Raw genomic sequence first — 16,385 nt, 5'->3', positions numbered from 1 at the left:
CGTTTAGAGTTCGTTACTGAGTTGTTTTCTCTAGAGGATAAAGTGTACCAGTTGTGTTTGTTTGGTTATCCTCACTCCCTCCTTTCCCTGCTCCAGGGCAGGAAAGTACTAGCAGCTTTGGCTCGCAGGTTGGCAGGAAATTTAAAACGGCAGTGAGCCGCTGTTTGGACCAACCCCAAAACATTTTTTTCATTGATACACGAGCCTATTTAAGGTGGGAGTCCACTTGTCAAACTTAGACTCCACTGAAACCTATCAGTAGTTGTGAAACCATTAACATTTATTGACATACTCTCCACGATGAAGATGCTGCTGAGTTTGGTTGTTCTGCTCTCTATTTTTCTGTTGATTAGTTCAGCTCCTCCAACCTGCTACTCAAGGATTTTGTCTTTGAGCAAAGAAATCATGGCATCGTTTAAGAATTTACAGAACACTGAACCTGTGGTGAGTTGATCTAAAACATTACTTAGATTGTTGCTTTTGAAACAAATCTCCCTAGGGAAAAAAATTGCAATGTCTCTATTCTTTACTACAGGACCCCTGTGTGGAGATGCTGCCCAAGCTCTACTTGGACATACATGTAAGTTTACACTATTCTTTCTTTACAACCATGAATTAAAAGCAGCTAATGAAAAAAGTGCAAGTATGGGACCTACTTTGAGTATGGATTGAAGCTATTTTTTGAAAATTTAACTAGACTAGAGAGAAACAGTGAAAAGCAGCACTGTAGGATCTCATTTAAAAATAAAGATGTTTTTCTGAAGTTTTTCTTGTTTATAATTGTGGAAATGATTAAAATCACCATTTTTAAGTGAGTAACATTTGTATATTTCTTGTAATGGAATATTACCAGCATGTAATGTATGCATGGGAATGCATGAGAATAGTGAAAAGGTCAAAAGCAGAATCAAGACTCTTGTCTTCTTTCCACATGTGGTATATCTAGTTCATTCAAATTGCTATTTTAATGAATTCAAGTGGAGGAGTGCATTGCTGAGTTTCTTTTTTTTAATCAGCTATCACTTCCTGAGCTCTCTGAAAGTTTTCCATAGGAGACAAAATAATGGCAGCGATAATAATAAATGCATGTCCATCCACCACAAAGGATGTGTGTGACATTCTTTTGTGCAAGCACCTTAAGTTCCAGTGCTAAGCAATAGAATATGCCGTGTTATGCTTTCTTCACAAACAACTGGGAAAAACCTTAAGTTTTGTTGGAGGCAGCATAATCTAATGAAGTCAGTAAAGGGCTGAGAACCAAGAACTCCTGGGTTCTACTCCCAGCTTTGCCACTGACTCACTGCATGGCAAAGTGCAAGTAATTTAGCTTCAGTGCCTCAGTTTCTCTGTTTTCAAAATGGGGACAGTAATAATTTATTCACCTGCTTTACAGGAACATTGTGAAATTAGTTTACATTGTCAAAATACTGCACAAATGTTAAGTGCTATGAACAAAGTTCCACCTGACTCTTACACCACTGTCCAGTGGGAGTGAGGCAAATTATGACAGAGGTCTTGGTTACTGTATATTGTAACAAACTGAGGTGCTCCTATTGAAGGAATAGACCACATTCTCCTGCATATAATTCCATTAACTCCAGAGGGTTATGCTGGCATTATCCTCTACTAGAGAACATAAAAAGAAGCCAGTGATTGTATTGAACTATGAGAGCCAAAACTGGAGGTGGGGGGGGGAGGAGAGGGGGAGTCTATGCAGTTACCAAAGATGGAGTAGACAACCCTGTTATGAAATACTGATTGTTGTTTACATAATAAAGGATTTGTTTAAAAACACACACACACACACAGCTGGGAGTTGTGAATTCCCATGAAAGGGAATATTTGAGAGTGGCCAATGGGTAGTGCAAATCCACCAGTACTGCACAACAGTTTTACAAATCACCCTTTCCATGCCTTGCAGAATTATTGTGTGTTGACAAAACTCCGTAACTTTGTGGCGTACCCCGCATGCCAAAGAGTGCCGCAAGTGAGTGCTCTGAAGGAAAAGATCCGGAGCCTGTACACCATTATGATCTCCTTCTGCAGGAGGGTATGTCAATTACCATACATTGCTACTAATACAGCTGCTTCCAGGGAGATCCAACTGCCATTGACTTCAGTGGAGTTGGATCAGGCCCCAACCTTGATATTTTCCACTGCCTGCTGCCTCCCTACTGCCCATTTATAACACTAATCATTACTCTTATTTCCCCAGGACTTGGTGTTCCTTACTGACGATTGTGATGCTTTGGAAATCCCTATCCTGTCTCCTACTGATCCCTCTGTCATTCAGAGCTAAGAGAGTCAGACCACAGGAAGTACCTGGGATGGTTTAAAGGAAGCCAAGAGCCACCCAAAAATGCAATCAACTACAACATTAACAACCTTGTTCTTTTTCCAAGCACACCAACCCTATTATCTCAGACCTACCCATGTTTCTCAGCCTTGGCAGGAAATGATCTGCATGCCTTACATACCTATCAAGCTGCTAGCGAAACTATGGTTAGAAAGCATTTTAGTCATTTGATGTTTTCAGTTTAGCCAAATTAGAAAGTATGTTTTGTTTGATCAGAAATTAAACGCTGGGTTTGTTACTCTTTCATGAATAACTACATTCATACAAAGAAAAATATATGGTTCGTATTCTGACCTAGTGGTTCCTCTCTCACTCGAGGTAGGCTTGCAATTGTCTATTTTTTCTAAAGCAATTGGTAGAAGAAGTGTTAGTCTGTAGTCACAGACATCTCTGTACTTGTACAGTTTATGTACATGTATGTTGATCGCTTTTAGTGTCAACCTTGTGTGTATAGAAAGTAACCCTTTAGTCAGTGGAAATCTCAGTGGAAAAACTAAATAAAAAAACCCTTCTACCCAGAGAAGTCAGCATCACATCAGGTCCATTTCACGTACACACTGAAAGATATCACCCCTCTAGCTTCTTTTTCCACAATCACCCTATAACTTGGTTTTTTTCCAGCATGAGCGGTCTTCAGCTTTGTTTCCATGGCAATGCAAACATTTCTGTGCCTGCACAATGAAGCCGTGCTTAGAAATGTCATCAAATGTGTTTTTAAACATTTTAGGAAACACCCATTTTTAAATGCTAACTTTTAGTACTACTAGAGTAATGTTCATTTTTAATTCAGCGTCTGTGTTACAAAAATTTAGCTTGGTGAGACAGCAGTTCAGGAAGCTTATTCAGAACATTGAGTGATAATTGAGTCAGAAATATAATACATATATTGGATATAATAAAGAGCAAGACTGGAAACACCATGAAAGCATCCCATCTAGTATGAGGGCTTTGTGGCCCTGAAATGTGTACAGGGAGTGAGCCCCTTCAACCTTGCAGATCCTGGGGACCCACTTAGAAGAAACTCTCCTGAGATCCATGGAAGTGGCAACTATACACAGATGGCTCCTTCCTCTACTCTGTGCTGCTGGTTCCTCCTTCATGAGCCTTGATGCTGGTGGTTGGGGTGTTGTTCTCAGGTGTTACCAACTCTCATGATTTTAATTGCCAATCTCAGTGTCTGGTGTTTTCTGACAGCCCCAGCTCCTGGAGTCATGCGATTGTGAGAATCTCAAGTTTCATTTAAAAAGACATAGAAGGTCCTAGCCCCCTCCTGGCTGCAGTGAAGAGCTTGGAATCATGAACCCCAAAGGCTCAAAAGTCATCAGGCAACTAAAAAGAACCCCTAAATTATCTTTTTAAAAATGTCAAGGTTTAGGGGACAGGAAAGAGCTGACATTTTTGGAACATTTGGGGTTACCCAATGCCACAGAAACTATAGTCTGTTCTCAGCTGTGACATGCAGCACTTGGTTCTGATCAGGGAAGAGGGGCCATTAGAATTCTTCAGCTGCCTCTCAGATTTACATATCATCAATAGCAGCTGCTCCACAAAGTTGGATCACATTGTAGCTGCTCATGAGCAGGGGCACAATCGTGCATGGAGTTCTTGGGGAGATGGGTTGCACCTATTGGATTAGCTTCTGAGGAGGGAGAATGTTCTAGTGTTTAGAGAAAGGAACTGGAATCAGGACTCCTACATAATGTTCCAACGCAGACCTTTGTGTGACTTTGGACAAGTCAATGTACCTTCTCTGTGCCTCATTTTACTCATCTCTAAAATTAGTATAATAATATTTTCCTACCTGACAGGAGTGCTCTGAGTTTAATTAAAAGGATGGGATATTTTTAGAAAGGCAAAGTATTGACGTATAAATCAAAAATTACCATATAGATTAAAGAAGATCTAAGCAGAAACAAAATATGCCTACAGAAATCAAAATGAGCTTGAGAATTCCAATAAAAACACATTGCCATAAGCAATAAAGACTAATTCCTTTGCTTGAAGAATAAGTTTGACCTTGACTCTATTCAGGTGCGTTTAGTGTGTATTATTTACATCTCAACAGTCCCATGTGTTCTGAATAAGATTTATTTGAAAGCCATCCCAAGAACCTCTATAACCCCAGAATATCCTGTTAGACTGCATGGAATTAAGGGCCAGGAAAACACCAAGTCAGAGATGTAAAACAAGCACAATGAGAATGCCTCCACCTTCATATTCTGATCTCAACCTCTTCCAATTTCTGTATGATCTGCAAATCTCTATATAGAAAGGCATCTATACCACCTTAAGGCCTTGTCTACACTAGAGAAATACAATGTGCTAACCACCATTTCATTCCCCTGCCATGCCTGGACTACACCCTCCCCCACCCCCATGTCCACATGCATTCCCCAGATTTCTCCTAACAGTGCACAGGCATCCACACAACCATTTGGTTTAACCTTGCTTCCAAACAAGGCTCACCATCATGTGATCTTCAACTGGTGCACTGCCAGCATGGATTGAAGTGCTGATTTAACAGCCCTAGTGGTGCAAATAGTCCTTCTACAACCATATCACAGTACGCTGATCACTGCTTAGGTTGTTTGTCTAATGTGTTTTCTGCTCAAGCCACTTCCCTCTATGGAAAGTACTATACAACCCTTAGAACTCATTTGTAAGCAATTTGCCAGCCTCAACTTTTTTGATAGCATTGACCTAAGGTCAGCTCCTTTAGCAGCAAGTGTGTTTCAGAAGAAAACTATTAGCATGCTGGCAGCAGGCCAGGCAGAGCTCAAGTACTGGTGTCTCTCGGGGGCAACCAAAAAAATCGAGTCACAGCTGAACTCCGCTAGAAAAACACGCATCTATAATTAAGTGTCTGAGCACTTGGACATTTGGTTTAGCAAACAGTGCTGGGGAAATATTAAGGGCCTTACAATGCAACACAACAAGGCCCCTGATAATAATAGCCAATCTTGGGCAGAGGGGCAAACCTGCTCATTTTGGGAAGACCTGGACTTGACCTTCTATGCAGCCTGATGTGCTACTAGACAGTATAGATGCTCCCTGTACTGCAATGCTGAGGGATGAGGAAAGGGCAGAGGAGAAGGTTTGCTCCATAGTCCAGGCACACCACTGATGAGGAGCTGGACTAGAAAATGCCTAAGAACATGCCAATACCTGGGGATCCTGAGGACAGGGCTGGATTTCCAACTAGAGACAGTAGGCACATGCCTAGGGGCACCTAAAAGTGAAAAGTGAGTTAAAAGTTTCATTTTTTACAGACAACACGAAAGTCAGCTGCAGGCAGGGGGGAGGAAGGGAAGGGAGGAGTGTGGAAGGTATAAATCCAGCCCTGCCTGAGGTCCACAGATAGTATCAGAGGCAGTGACCAATCCAGGTTGGGAAGAGGAATTAGGAGACTAGAAATCCTCTACAGCAGGTATATAAGCAGTTCACTGTAATATATACTAATGGGAACTGACTTTTGCAGGGTTGGGGGATAATGGAAGGGATTTCTGGGCTCCAGTGAACACTGAAGTTATCTATATGAAATGGACATACTGTATGTGGCCTTACATGAGGGTGGAGGTAACCCCACTTGGGGATGGAAATACCCACTCCCTCCCTTCCCATGTGCAGAGTGCAAGCAATAGCTGCTGAGCCCCTCCATCAACCCACTGGTTCAGCTCCCCTAGATTTCATGAGGTCATTCGGTGCCCACTTTGGTAACCCCCCCCCACACACACACACACACAACGGCAGATGTCCCCACCAGCGGGCTGAGCTACACCCTGGGGTCAGACCATAATGGAGTACAAGTGGGGAATTTCCCTACTCTATTTGAACTGAACCCCATGGCCCTTCAGGCGTCTCCCACATTATTCCCATTCCCCCCATATTCCTTTCCCCACTTTAGGCTTATTACATTTGTGAGGCCTTTACTATTTCTAGTCCTAGGGCAAAGGGCCTTTCAAGAAGGCTCTAGAACAGCAATTGTTACTTTTGTACGGCTAGTGATTTTAGCATTTCTTAATTTTCATGACTGCAATGAAGGCTATGCTACACCGTTGTTACAATCTCATTCATTTACCAATGGTTCATTTCTCCCATGTCGATACAGCCTACGTCTGCATGAGCTGGGAGAAGAAGCTGGGTGGTATTTACACCATGCATTCTAGATTGGATTTTAACAGCTTATCTATTTCCACTTAGTGTTTATTTTATTCCCAGAATCGGTTCTGTCTGATCTTTTCCCACTAAGATATATTCCCAATGGGTTCAACTCAGACTATCATGTCTCAAATGCCACCTGTAATGAGAAAAATACTGAAAGCAGAGCTAGTGCTTACATTTCACAGCAACATACAGTGGCCCAGTTCACCCCAGTGAGATTCATGGGTGGGTAAAGCACCATGTGAAAGATGCACAGGCATCTCTCTTCTTCGGTCTCAGTGGAGGGTGCTCTTCAGGATCAGTGGAGGGGTAAGGAGCGGGGACGGGGCAGGAATTAGGGAGACATCCTTTTCGTTGCTGTGCACCTCATGTAGTCATTTTACAGCAGTGCAAAGCAAGTGTAAAATGCTACGAAATTTGATTGGTAGCAATATAGGTTCACTTTGCACCGGTATACAGTGACTGCAAAAGGTGCAGAGCCATGAAGAACCTGGCTCATTGTCTGCCCACTCGCTTTTTGGAAAAAGTAATAAATAAAAAGTAATAAATCCTGGGGCTAGATTATCTTTCCCTGGATCCCCTCTGCATGCAGCAAACCCCGTGCAAGATCACTCCATAGGATAGCCATGGGCAAAGAAAGCCATGCCATGCCGATAGTGCAGAAGAACATTGCCCACCTTTGGAAACACCTTGAGTTCTCCTGCCCCTTGTCACCCCTCTCAGTCAATTTTCTCCACTGGGAAAAGCTTTGTTTGAATCATGTTATTATTGCTTCCTTAATTGGTCTCTCTCCTTACACTTAGTCCTAATTAAAGCTGGTCTGTGAATGTGGGGCGGGAGGAGGCTGCAGCAAAATTGTTCAAAACATTTAATTTTCATTTTTTGGCAACACTGTTCTGAATAATGCTCCAACCAGCTTCATTTCCAATTCTCTAGAAAACCCCACCCTATGGTTGGTTGTTCAAGAGGCTAATGTTTGCCTAACTCCCCATCCATTGGGCTCAATGCAGAGAGTTAGGCCAATGCTGGGTGCTTTTGAAAATCCCACCCACATCCTTCACAATAACTGGGTAGAAATGATGCTCTTATTTTTCATTTGGATCCAAGACAATTGGACGTAAACTGTGTTTGATTGGTCTGATGGGGATTTGCTGGATACAGAACAGACCAAATTAACCTGTATGCAATTCCACTGAAATAAACAGCATTAGACTAGAGGAGTGTGACCTGGTGTGTTTTAATCCCTTGTATTACTATTTCTTTTTATATGAATTTGTCCAACCAAATATAACCATGGTCTCCATTCCCCTGTGTGTATGACATCTCTGGGCAGTGCCAACACAAGGACGTGAGTTAGCTTTTTCAAATGCTTTGCTAAAGCTCCGAGAGTATAGCTTTGAATGTTACTTTGCAAATATTTACCCACTATGGTTATCTACCCCCCTCCCCACCCCCCCCCCCTCCAAAAGTATTCTAGAGTGGTAGTAAGCTGCTCAATGCAGATCCAAACTCCAAAGAATGAGCACCACGTTTACTTGCAAAAAACCTCTTGGACTTCCCTACATTGTCCCCTTAGACTCACAGTAAACAGCAATCCTGAATTACTGCCCTAAACTGCATTGCCAGCCAGCCAGAAAAATTCAAACAGTAAGGGAACTGCTGCTATCTTTCTAAGCCAAAAACATAAGTATTATCCCCGCACCCCCAGAATAAGATTGTGATCTCACAAAAACAAATTTTCTTAATCTTCTGTGCCTGTGTCCAGGTTAAAAGCCTCAGTACAGAAGAAAAGCACATCCTTGGGTGATGTAATATAGCAGTTAGAAAAACGATAAGCTCTGAAAATAAAGCCAATAAAAAAAAATAATTTTTTTTGTCTAGACATCCTTTTCTTCCTTTGTGCCTCTCAAGAGAATGTGCTTAGATTATTTCTTATGATGATTTTGAGTCCAAACAAGCAGGAAAATTAAGAGAATCCCTCCCCTATATATTTTGTGAAGAATGGGAAGATATGTTTTATTTGATCTCATAATTCAGACTAGATATTTGTTCTATCAAGGCACAGAGCATAAAACTTTACATTACAAAAAAGTGTCCCTTTTGAAGAATCTAGACCCATTCCTATACTTTAGAGTGATGTTTGCTAACATATGCAGGAAATATTCTACACATAGGAGTAAGCATGCTCCACATGTTAAGGTATGTCTACACTTGGAGCTAGGGGGGTGATTCTTAGCTTGTGTAGGCATACTCAAGCTAGCTGTCATTGACCTAGTGCCATAAAAATAGTAGAGTAGCCAGAGTATCATGGGCAGCAGCAAGGGGTGGCACTGGCTAGCCATGCCATGTACAAACCTGCCTGAACCCCAGGGGTATGTACATGAAGCAGCTAGCCTGTGCTACCCCTGCTACACAATCATTTTTAGCACCCTAACTCAAGGAGAGCTAGCTTGAGAATGTCTATGCGAGCTGGGAATCACACCCACAACTCCAAGTTTAGATACACCCTCAGCCAAGAAAAAGTCCCCACAGATACACGAGTTCAGTAGCTGCTCCCACTATTATGGGGCCTGATCCAAAGTGCACTGAAGTCAATGGGAGTTTTCCATGGACTTCAGTTGACTTTGGATCAGGGTCATACTGCAGAGGCTATATACTTCATAGAATACATTAGAAATGATACACTATCAGGCTACTACAGGATTACCTTACACCATAGGAAACAAGCCCAACAGAGGGAGATGATTTTTTCTGAAAGGCTTATTTTGTCTTGTTTACAGGGTAGAGACCAGGGAAAGGAGGAAGAGAGCTTTTTTTTTTTATCCTGACCACAACTTATAGATTTAGGGCTCATTCATTCATTCACTATACCCACTGAACCACAGTGGCAGCTCCACATAGCTTTGCCACCTCCAGGGGAAGCTCTCTGCAACAGTTTCCTCCTCTGTGAAATTCAGATAAGGCATTTACCTCATAAGGGTGAGGGTTAATTAGCTATTTTAAGGGGTATGTAAGTGTGAAACACAGGCACAGTATATCTTGGGGCATCTTTTTATTATCTTGTCATCTCATCTTGGTGTTCTGGGTTTGTACAAGGTGCTGTACAATCAGGTCCTGAACCATGCGGCTGCTGCAATACAAATAATAAAGACTTGGTCACTTTTTAGGGGGCGGGGGAGACAGCACCACACTAAGGGCACAATTCTTCCTAGACCTTCCAGGGATGCTGGGGGCACATGCACACTGCTACACCCCTTCAGGGCTGGACCATACTCACCACACTGTGTTGGGCCTAATCTCTGGCCCTTTCTCCGGTACAGCCCTGTGACAAACTGGTTGTCTACAGTTATTAAGGCATAAAAAGCTGAAGAACAAATCAAGGCTACTTTTTTTAGAAGGAACTTTTCAACTTCCTCTTGCAGTGGATGGGGGTTGAAATAGGATGTTAAAATGGAACAGACTATGGCATATATTCGAGATAGGTACCCAACCCATGTAGGGACATAAGCAATGTCACCACCATGTTTTCTAGACATGGTGGCAGCAGGCCATATCTTGAACCTTACCAGTCTATAATAAAGATATGTTATATATACACACACACAGAACCTTTTATCCTAAAGGAGCCCAAAGTGCTTTATGAATTACTGTAGCACCTACAAGGCCCATTTATAGATCAGGATTCCATTGTGCAAGGCGCTGTATAAACAGAACAAAGACAACCCCTGTCCCAAGGAGCTTACACCACACAATACATACACCACCATTTCATTTAGCTGTGTCCGAGTGGCATTCGACATCACATAGTGCAGCAATATGGGAGAGGGGAGATTTTGGCTAAAGACATGAAGACAAATTCCTACCATTCATGGTATCTTTGAGAATCCTGCAGAGTGACAGGAACTCAGTGCCAGACCCGCCACTGGTGTAAATGCCCCTAGCTCCATTTACCTCAGCAGGAGCGATTGGGTGCTCAGCAGCTTTGAAAACCAGGCTACTTATCAAGCAGCCTGAATTTAGGCCCTTTTTTTTTTTTTTTTTTTTTTTTAAATCTTGGCCTTGTGCAATGATGTACACAGGCAAGGATGCCTCGCTAACCCCAACAGTGATCAGCTGCAGCATGTGTCGGATGCCATTACTCTTTGTTGAAGATAACTAATGGTTAGCATTGACTAGATCATCCACCTACTTTTTAAAAAATAATCCAGACAAAGTAAGAGTTCTCTTACTGAGAAAGAAGAAGCTCTTGTGTGGCATCATACTGGTTACCTAAACTTCCTGATTAATTATGACTGTGTCAATTATTCCCTAGAGTTCTTCATGCCAGGCATCTTGAAATGGCACAGCCTGCCCATTCTTCATCCAGGACAGGTGGCAGGAAGAAAAAAAAAAGGGCAATGCAAGAACATTGTGTCATCTTGTTTACTCAGCTAAAGTCCTGAAGTAATGCTTTTCTTTATTGGCTCACATCCTTCTGTCACAGTTTTCCTCCACCTTTTTTTTTAAATCAAATTCCATTTAAACCAAATGTCTGTCAGTCATCACTAAGAGATTCATGCCTGGAGTGAAGTTATGCAAATGGAATGATTCTAATCATTACTACCTTCAAAAGGAGAACCACAGAGATGTACTCAAGAAAATCCATTGATAAGCGTAATTATGTTATTAAGCTTTTTCAGCCATCTCTTTATACATAAACAACAACTTTTCACATATATAGAATTTCATCAGTATGGTACAAAACTAGGCAAGTAGCTAGGCAGATAGAGAGGAGATCTCAAAGTGCATTGCGTACAATTAGTTACACCTCATAGTACTTCAGAGTTAAGAAAAAGAACTGCAGAGAGGTTGACACCTGAGAGCTTGCCTACACTTGTGCTACTGCGGTGCAGCTACACCTGAGCTGCTGTAGCACTTCAGTGTAAACACTATCCATGCTGAGGGAGGAATTCTGCTGTCAGCGTAGGTAATCTCCAAGAGGTGGTAGATTAGAAGAATTCTTCCATCGACCTAATGCTGTCTACACTGGGGGATAGGTTGGCTTAACTACATCGCCGAGAGGTGTGGATTTTTCACACCCCTGAGCGATGTAGGTATGCCACCGTAAGTTCCAAGGACAGACAAGTCCTACGTTTGAAAATTTTAGTTTTTAGACACAAATTAGGCTGCTTGTTTAGCAACTTAAATATGGTTTTATGGACCTAACTGTGAATGTTGTGGTATAAATGACTTGCCCAAGGTCACACAGCAAGTTAATGGCAGAGCCAGGAGTAGAATGGTCTCATGTTCTCATTATTACCTTTACCTATTCTCCCTAAAAGAGGGAGGACTATCACTCTGGTTACTTATAGACACATCCAGTGTTTTTCACACCGCACTGGGGCTGATTAATGTTGCATTGCATTTACTCCATGTCAAATCTTTACCAGCCCATATGTCACATGTTCCCAGTCAGACATACTGGTTCCAGTGGGTTCATACAGTTCATGCAAGTCTGTGAGAAGCAGGAGTAGGACCTAATGGTCATGGTAGAAAACACTTTGCTCACTTGACTTCTCAGTGAACAGCAACCAAATTTTAGCAGCAAACAGCAGCTTCAGAATAGTCACAGATCTCTAGAGAGGAGAAATATTCCCAGGAAACTCTGACAGGTAGTCTGTGGATGCACAACATTCAAATGAAACATTGCTGATCTGCAGATCCAAGTCAAAATCTGACACCAGCACTCAGATTGTAGAAGGAAACAACTACCCAAGGCTTTGGCTGCCTGCAGTCTAGCAGTGAGCTTGATTGGACAGTAAGGGCCTGGGTCTCCTTTGCCTTACCTATGTAATTCAATAACTCCATGAAGTCACAGGGGAACAACTGGTGTAATTGTAAATGAGAGAACAAGCAGGCTCAGGGAACGTAGTGAAGATACAAGATGGGGGGGAAGGAGGGGCATGGGAGAGACAGACAAGCAGCTTCACTCATGGCATTGGAGTTAGGCATTAAGAGACAAGATGAAAATCTAATCATTTATTTTTATGTAACAAGCCAGTTTTTTGTTGCAGAGGATATAGGATCAGAAGATCTCTCTTAAAAAGTATTACAGAATAGGAACACTTGAGCCACTGAATTATGCAAGAGTCTGCCACAGCAACAGATACACAAATGTTGGTTTCAGTCTCAGTGGCTGATGGTTGTTTACATCACAGCCTAATCTGCAGTGCATGGAGATCTATTCTCATTGGGATCTCTTTTGGATGTTCTGGTACTTTGGTTCTGCTGCCTTCTGTTGCAGAGGAAAAATTTGACATCTGAGAAAGATGAGCAAAAGCTGCTAAGCCCCTTCCACACCAATTGAAATCAAGTGCTCAACACTTTGTAAGATTCAGCCTCTCCATAGATGAGCTCATGCATATTAGAGGTATAAGAAGTCCTGGTAGTTCATTTTGTGCCATTGGGCATCGGCACAACTCATAGTAGGGGTTGATTCAGAGCCGCTTTGCCTTATGGGTGCATTCTGCATTGCAGAACTCCTAAGCATACGGAAGCTGGATGTCACCCCTTGGTTCCCATTGTAAGGTGCACATTATAGTCCCCTGTACAGCCAGATAGATCCGCTAGCTGGCGAGTGCTGAGAGCAAGTTATGATCCTTACCTGCTTTCCTCCCTTTCTGGTTCCTAGAAGACTAGGGAGGAAGCAGTCCCTGCCTGTGCTCCCCAAAGTACAGGGGCTTCAATTCTGCCCTTACATGATCTGTGTAAGGGTGAGGAGACTTCCTACACCCTCTCCTACCATTGCTCAAGCATGTGATGGCCAAGCACAATCTGTCCTTTGAATTCTGGGATGTGATTCAGCTGAGGAATTGCAACAAACAGGCCCTCTTAATCTTTTCTTATTGGGGGCAAGCTGATTTGTAAAGATACTAGTAACCCAAGTTCACTTCTTCAATTTAGAAAACATGGTTTTAGTCCCAGCATTCCAGAAGTTGAGCTCCACTAAAGAGAACATTTCTGAGATAGAATTTCATAATAATTGATCAGTTTCAATAGTAAGAAACTAGAGTCTCACAATTACATTGATAGCAGCCACATCAGCAACCAGAACTTAGACCATTTAAAACAAAAAACAAAAACCAGAGGCTTCCCTGAAAGAATTTTGGACTGGTTATTCTCATCACATTTCTGCTGGTTTTACAATCAAAGATCTTGGCACTTTACTACACTTGCTTTTCCACTGTCCACCAATTTATGACTTTTGGAACCACATCCAGATTGTAGCTCAAAAACTTGCTGGGTAAGTGTTCTTGCCCCCTCTCCTCCCCATTTACTTCATGAAGAGTTAGTTTCAGAATCAAACAGCCCTGGTATTAAAAACAAAACAAAAAAAACAAAAAACAAAAAAAACACTAAAATATTTTGAGAACACAGATGCCGAAAATTATGGATAGTTGGAAGGAGATCATGATAACAAACGGGCACCCGGCTCAGTTTTGCCTGTATAAATATGGAGTAGGAAGTAGACGATTTCCAAATGTAATTTATATCCAAGTTAAATATCTGAGCTCTACTGAAGAAATAAAACTATCCAGACTTAGTCGCAATGAGTGCACTCTATTATGAGCTTTTTTTGGGGCCAATCATTTGCATCTTTCAAATCCAAACAATAATAGAAATGATGAGTGGCAAAGACCCATTATCAAGTATCAGGGGGTAGCCGTGTTAGTCTGTATCTACAAAAACAAGGAGTCTGGTGGCACCTTAAAGACTAACAGATTTATTTGGGCATAAGCTTTCGTGGGTAAAAACCTCACTTCTTCAGACGCATAGAGTGAAAGTTACAGATGCAGGCATTATATACACTGACACATGGAGAGCAAGGAGTTACTTCGCAAGTGGAGAACCAGTATTGACAGGGCCAATTCAATCAGGATGGATTTAGTCCACTCCCAATAGATGAGGATGTGTCAATTCCAGGAGAGGAAAAGCTGCTTCTGTAATGAGCCAGCCACTCCCAGTCCCTATTCAAGCCCAGATTAATGGTGTTAAATTTGCAAATGAATTTTAGTTCTGCTGTTTCTCTTTGAAGTCTGTTTCTGAAGTTTTTTTGTTCAATGATAGTGACTTTTAAATCTGTAATAGAATGACCAGGGAGATTGAAGTGTTCACTTACTGGCTTTTGTATGTTACCATTCCTGATGTCCGATTTGTGTCCATTTAGTCTTTTGCGGAGGGACTGTCCGGTTTGGCCAATGTACATGGCAGAGGGGCACTGCTGGCACATGGCGGCATATATAACATTAGTAGATGTGCAGGTGAATGAGCCCTTGATGGTGTGGCTGATGTGGTTGGGTCCTCTGATGGTGTCGCCAGAGTAGATATGGGGACAGAGTAGGCAACGAGGTTTGCTACAGGGATTGGTTCCTGGGTTGGTGTTTCTGTGGTGTGGTGTGTAGTTGCTGGTGAGTATTTGCTTCAGGTTGGGGGATTGTCTGTAAGCGAGGACTGGCCTGCCTTCCAAGGTCTGTGAGAGTGAGGGATCATTTTCCAGGATAGGTTGTAGATCGTGGATAATGCGCTGGAGAGGTTTTAGCTGGGGGCTGTATGTGATGGCCAGTTGTGTTCTGTTATTGTCCTTGTTGGGCCTGTCCTGTAGTAGGTGATTTCTGGGTACCCGTCTTGCTCTGTCAATCTGTTTCCTCACTTTCCCAGGTGGGTATTGTAGTTTTAAGAATGCTTGATAAAGATCTTGTAGGTGTTTGTCTCTGTCTGAGGGGTTGGAGCAAATTCGGTTGCATCTTAGGGCTTGGCTGTAGACAATGGATCGTGTGATGTGTCTTGGATGGAAGCTGGAGGCATGTAGGTACGTATAGCTGTCAGTAGGTTTCCGGTATAGGGTGGTGTTTATGTGACCATCACTTATTTGCACTGTAGTGTCCAGGAAGTGGATCTCTTGTGTGGACTGGTCCAGGCTGAGGTTGATGGTGGGGTGGAAATTGTTGAAGTCCAGGTGGAATTCCCCAAGGGCCTCCTTTCTGTGGGTCCATATGATGAAGATGTCATCAATGTAGCGCAAGTAGAGGAGGGGCACTACGGGACGAGAGCTGAGGAAGCGTTGTTCTAAGTCAGCCATAAAAATGTTGGCATACTGTGGGGCCATGCGGGTACCCATAGCAGTGCCATTGACTTGAAGGTATAAGTTGTCCCCAAATCTGAAGTGGTTGTGGGTGAGGACAAAGTCACAAAGCTCAGACACCAGACGTGCTGTGGCCTCATCAGGGATACTTTTCCTGACAGCTTGTAGTCCATCCTCATGTGGAATATTGGTGTAAAGTGATTCTACATCCATGGTGGCCAGAATGGTGTTTTCAGGAAGAACACCAATGCATTGTAGTTTCCTCAGGAAGTCGGTGGTGTCTCGAAGATAGCTGGGAGAGCTGGTAGCATAGGGTCTGAGGAGAGAGTCCAAATAGCCAGATAATCCTGCTGTAAGAGTGCCAATGCCTGAGATGATGGGGCGTCCAGGGTTTCCGGGTTTATGGATCTTGGGTAGCAGATAGAATACCCCTGGTCGGGGTTCTGGGGGTGTGTCCATGTAGATTTGTTCCTGTACTGTAGCTGGGAATTTCTTGAGCAGATGGTATAGTTTCTTTCGGTATTCCTCAGTGGGATCAGAGGATAGTGGCCTGTAGAATGTGGTCTTGGAGAGTTGCCTGGCAGCCTCCTGTTCATAATCCGATCTATTATTGGGAGTGGACTACATCCACCCTGATTGAATTGGCCCTGTCAACACTGGTTCTCCACTTGCGAAGTAACTCCCTGCTCTCCATGTGTCAGTATATAATGCCTGCATCTGTAACTTTCACTCTATGCATCTGAAGAA

At 42.7% G+C, this 16,385-nt stretch overlaps 1 protein-coding gene across 1 annotated transcript; it reads left to right on the top strand.

The window, feature by feature from the left end:
- The first annotated feature begins 210 nt into the window (after positions 1-210).
- On the top strand, positions 211-2,597 carry CYTL1 (cytokine like 1). Its single transcript, XM_024204521.3, has 4 exons — positions 211-444; positions 536-580; positions 1,922-2,050; positions 2,216-2,597. The coding sequence occupies exons 1-4, from the start codon at positions 301-303 to the stop codon at positions 2,297-2,299; spliced, it is 402 nt and encodes a 133-aa protein (XP_024060289.1). The 5' UTR covers positions 211-300; the 3' UTR covers positions 2,300-2,597.
- The last annotated feature ends 13,788 nt before the right edge of the window (positions 2,598-16,385 follow it).

The sequence above is a fragment of the Terrapene carolina genome, unplaced genomic scaffold, assembly GCF_002925995.2.
Source record: "Terrapene carolina triunguis isolate 2854851 unplaced genomic scaffold, T_m_triunguis-2.0 Scaffold66, whole genome shotgun sequence".
Classification (NCBI taxonomy): domain Eukaryota; kingdom Metazoa; phylum Chordata; order Testudines; family Emydidae; genus Terrapene; species Terrapene triunguis.
Note: the sequence above shows the minus strand (reverse complement) of the source record. Positions and strands in the feature narration are given on the sequence as shown.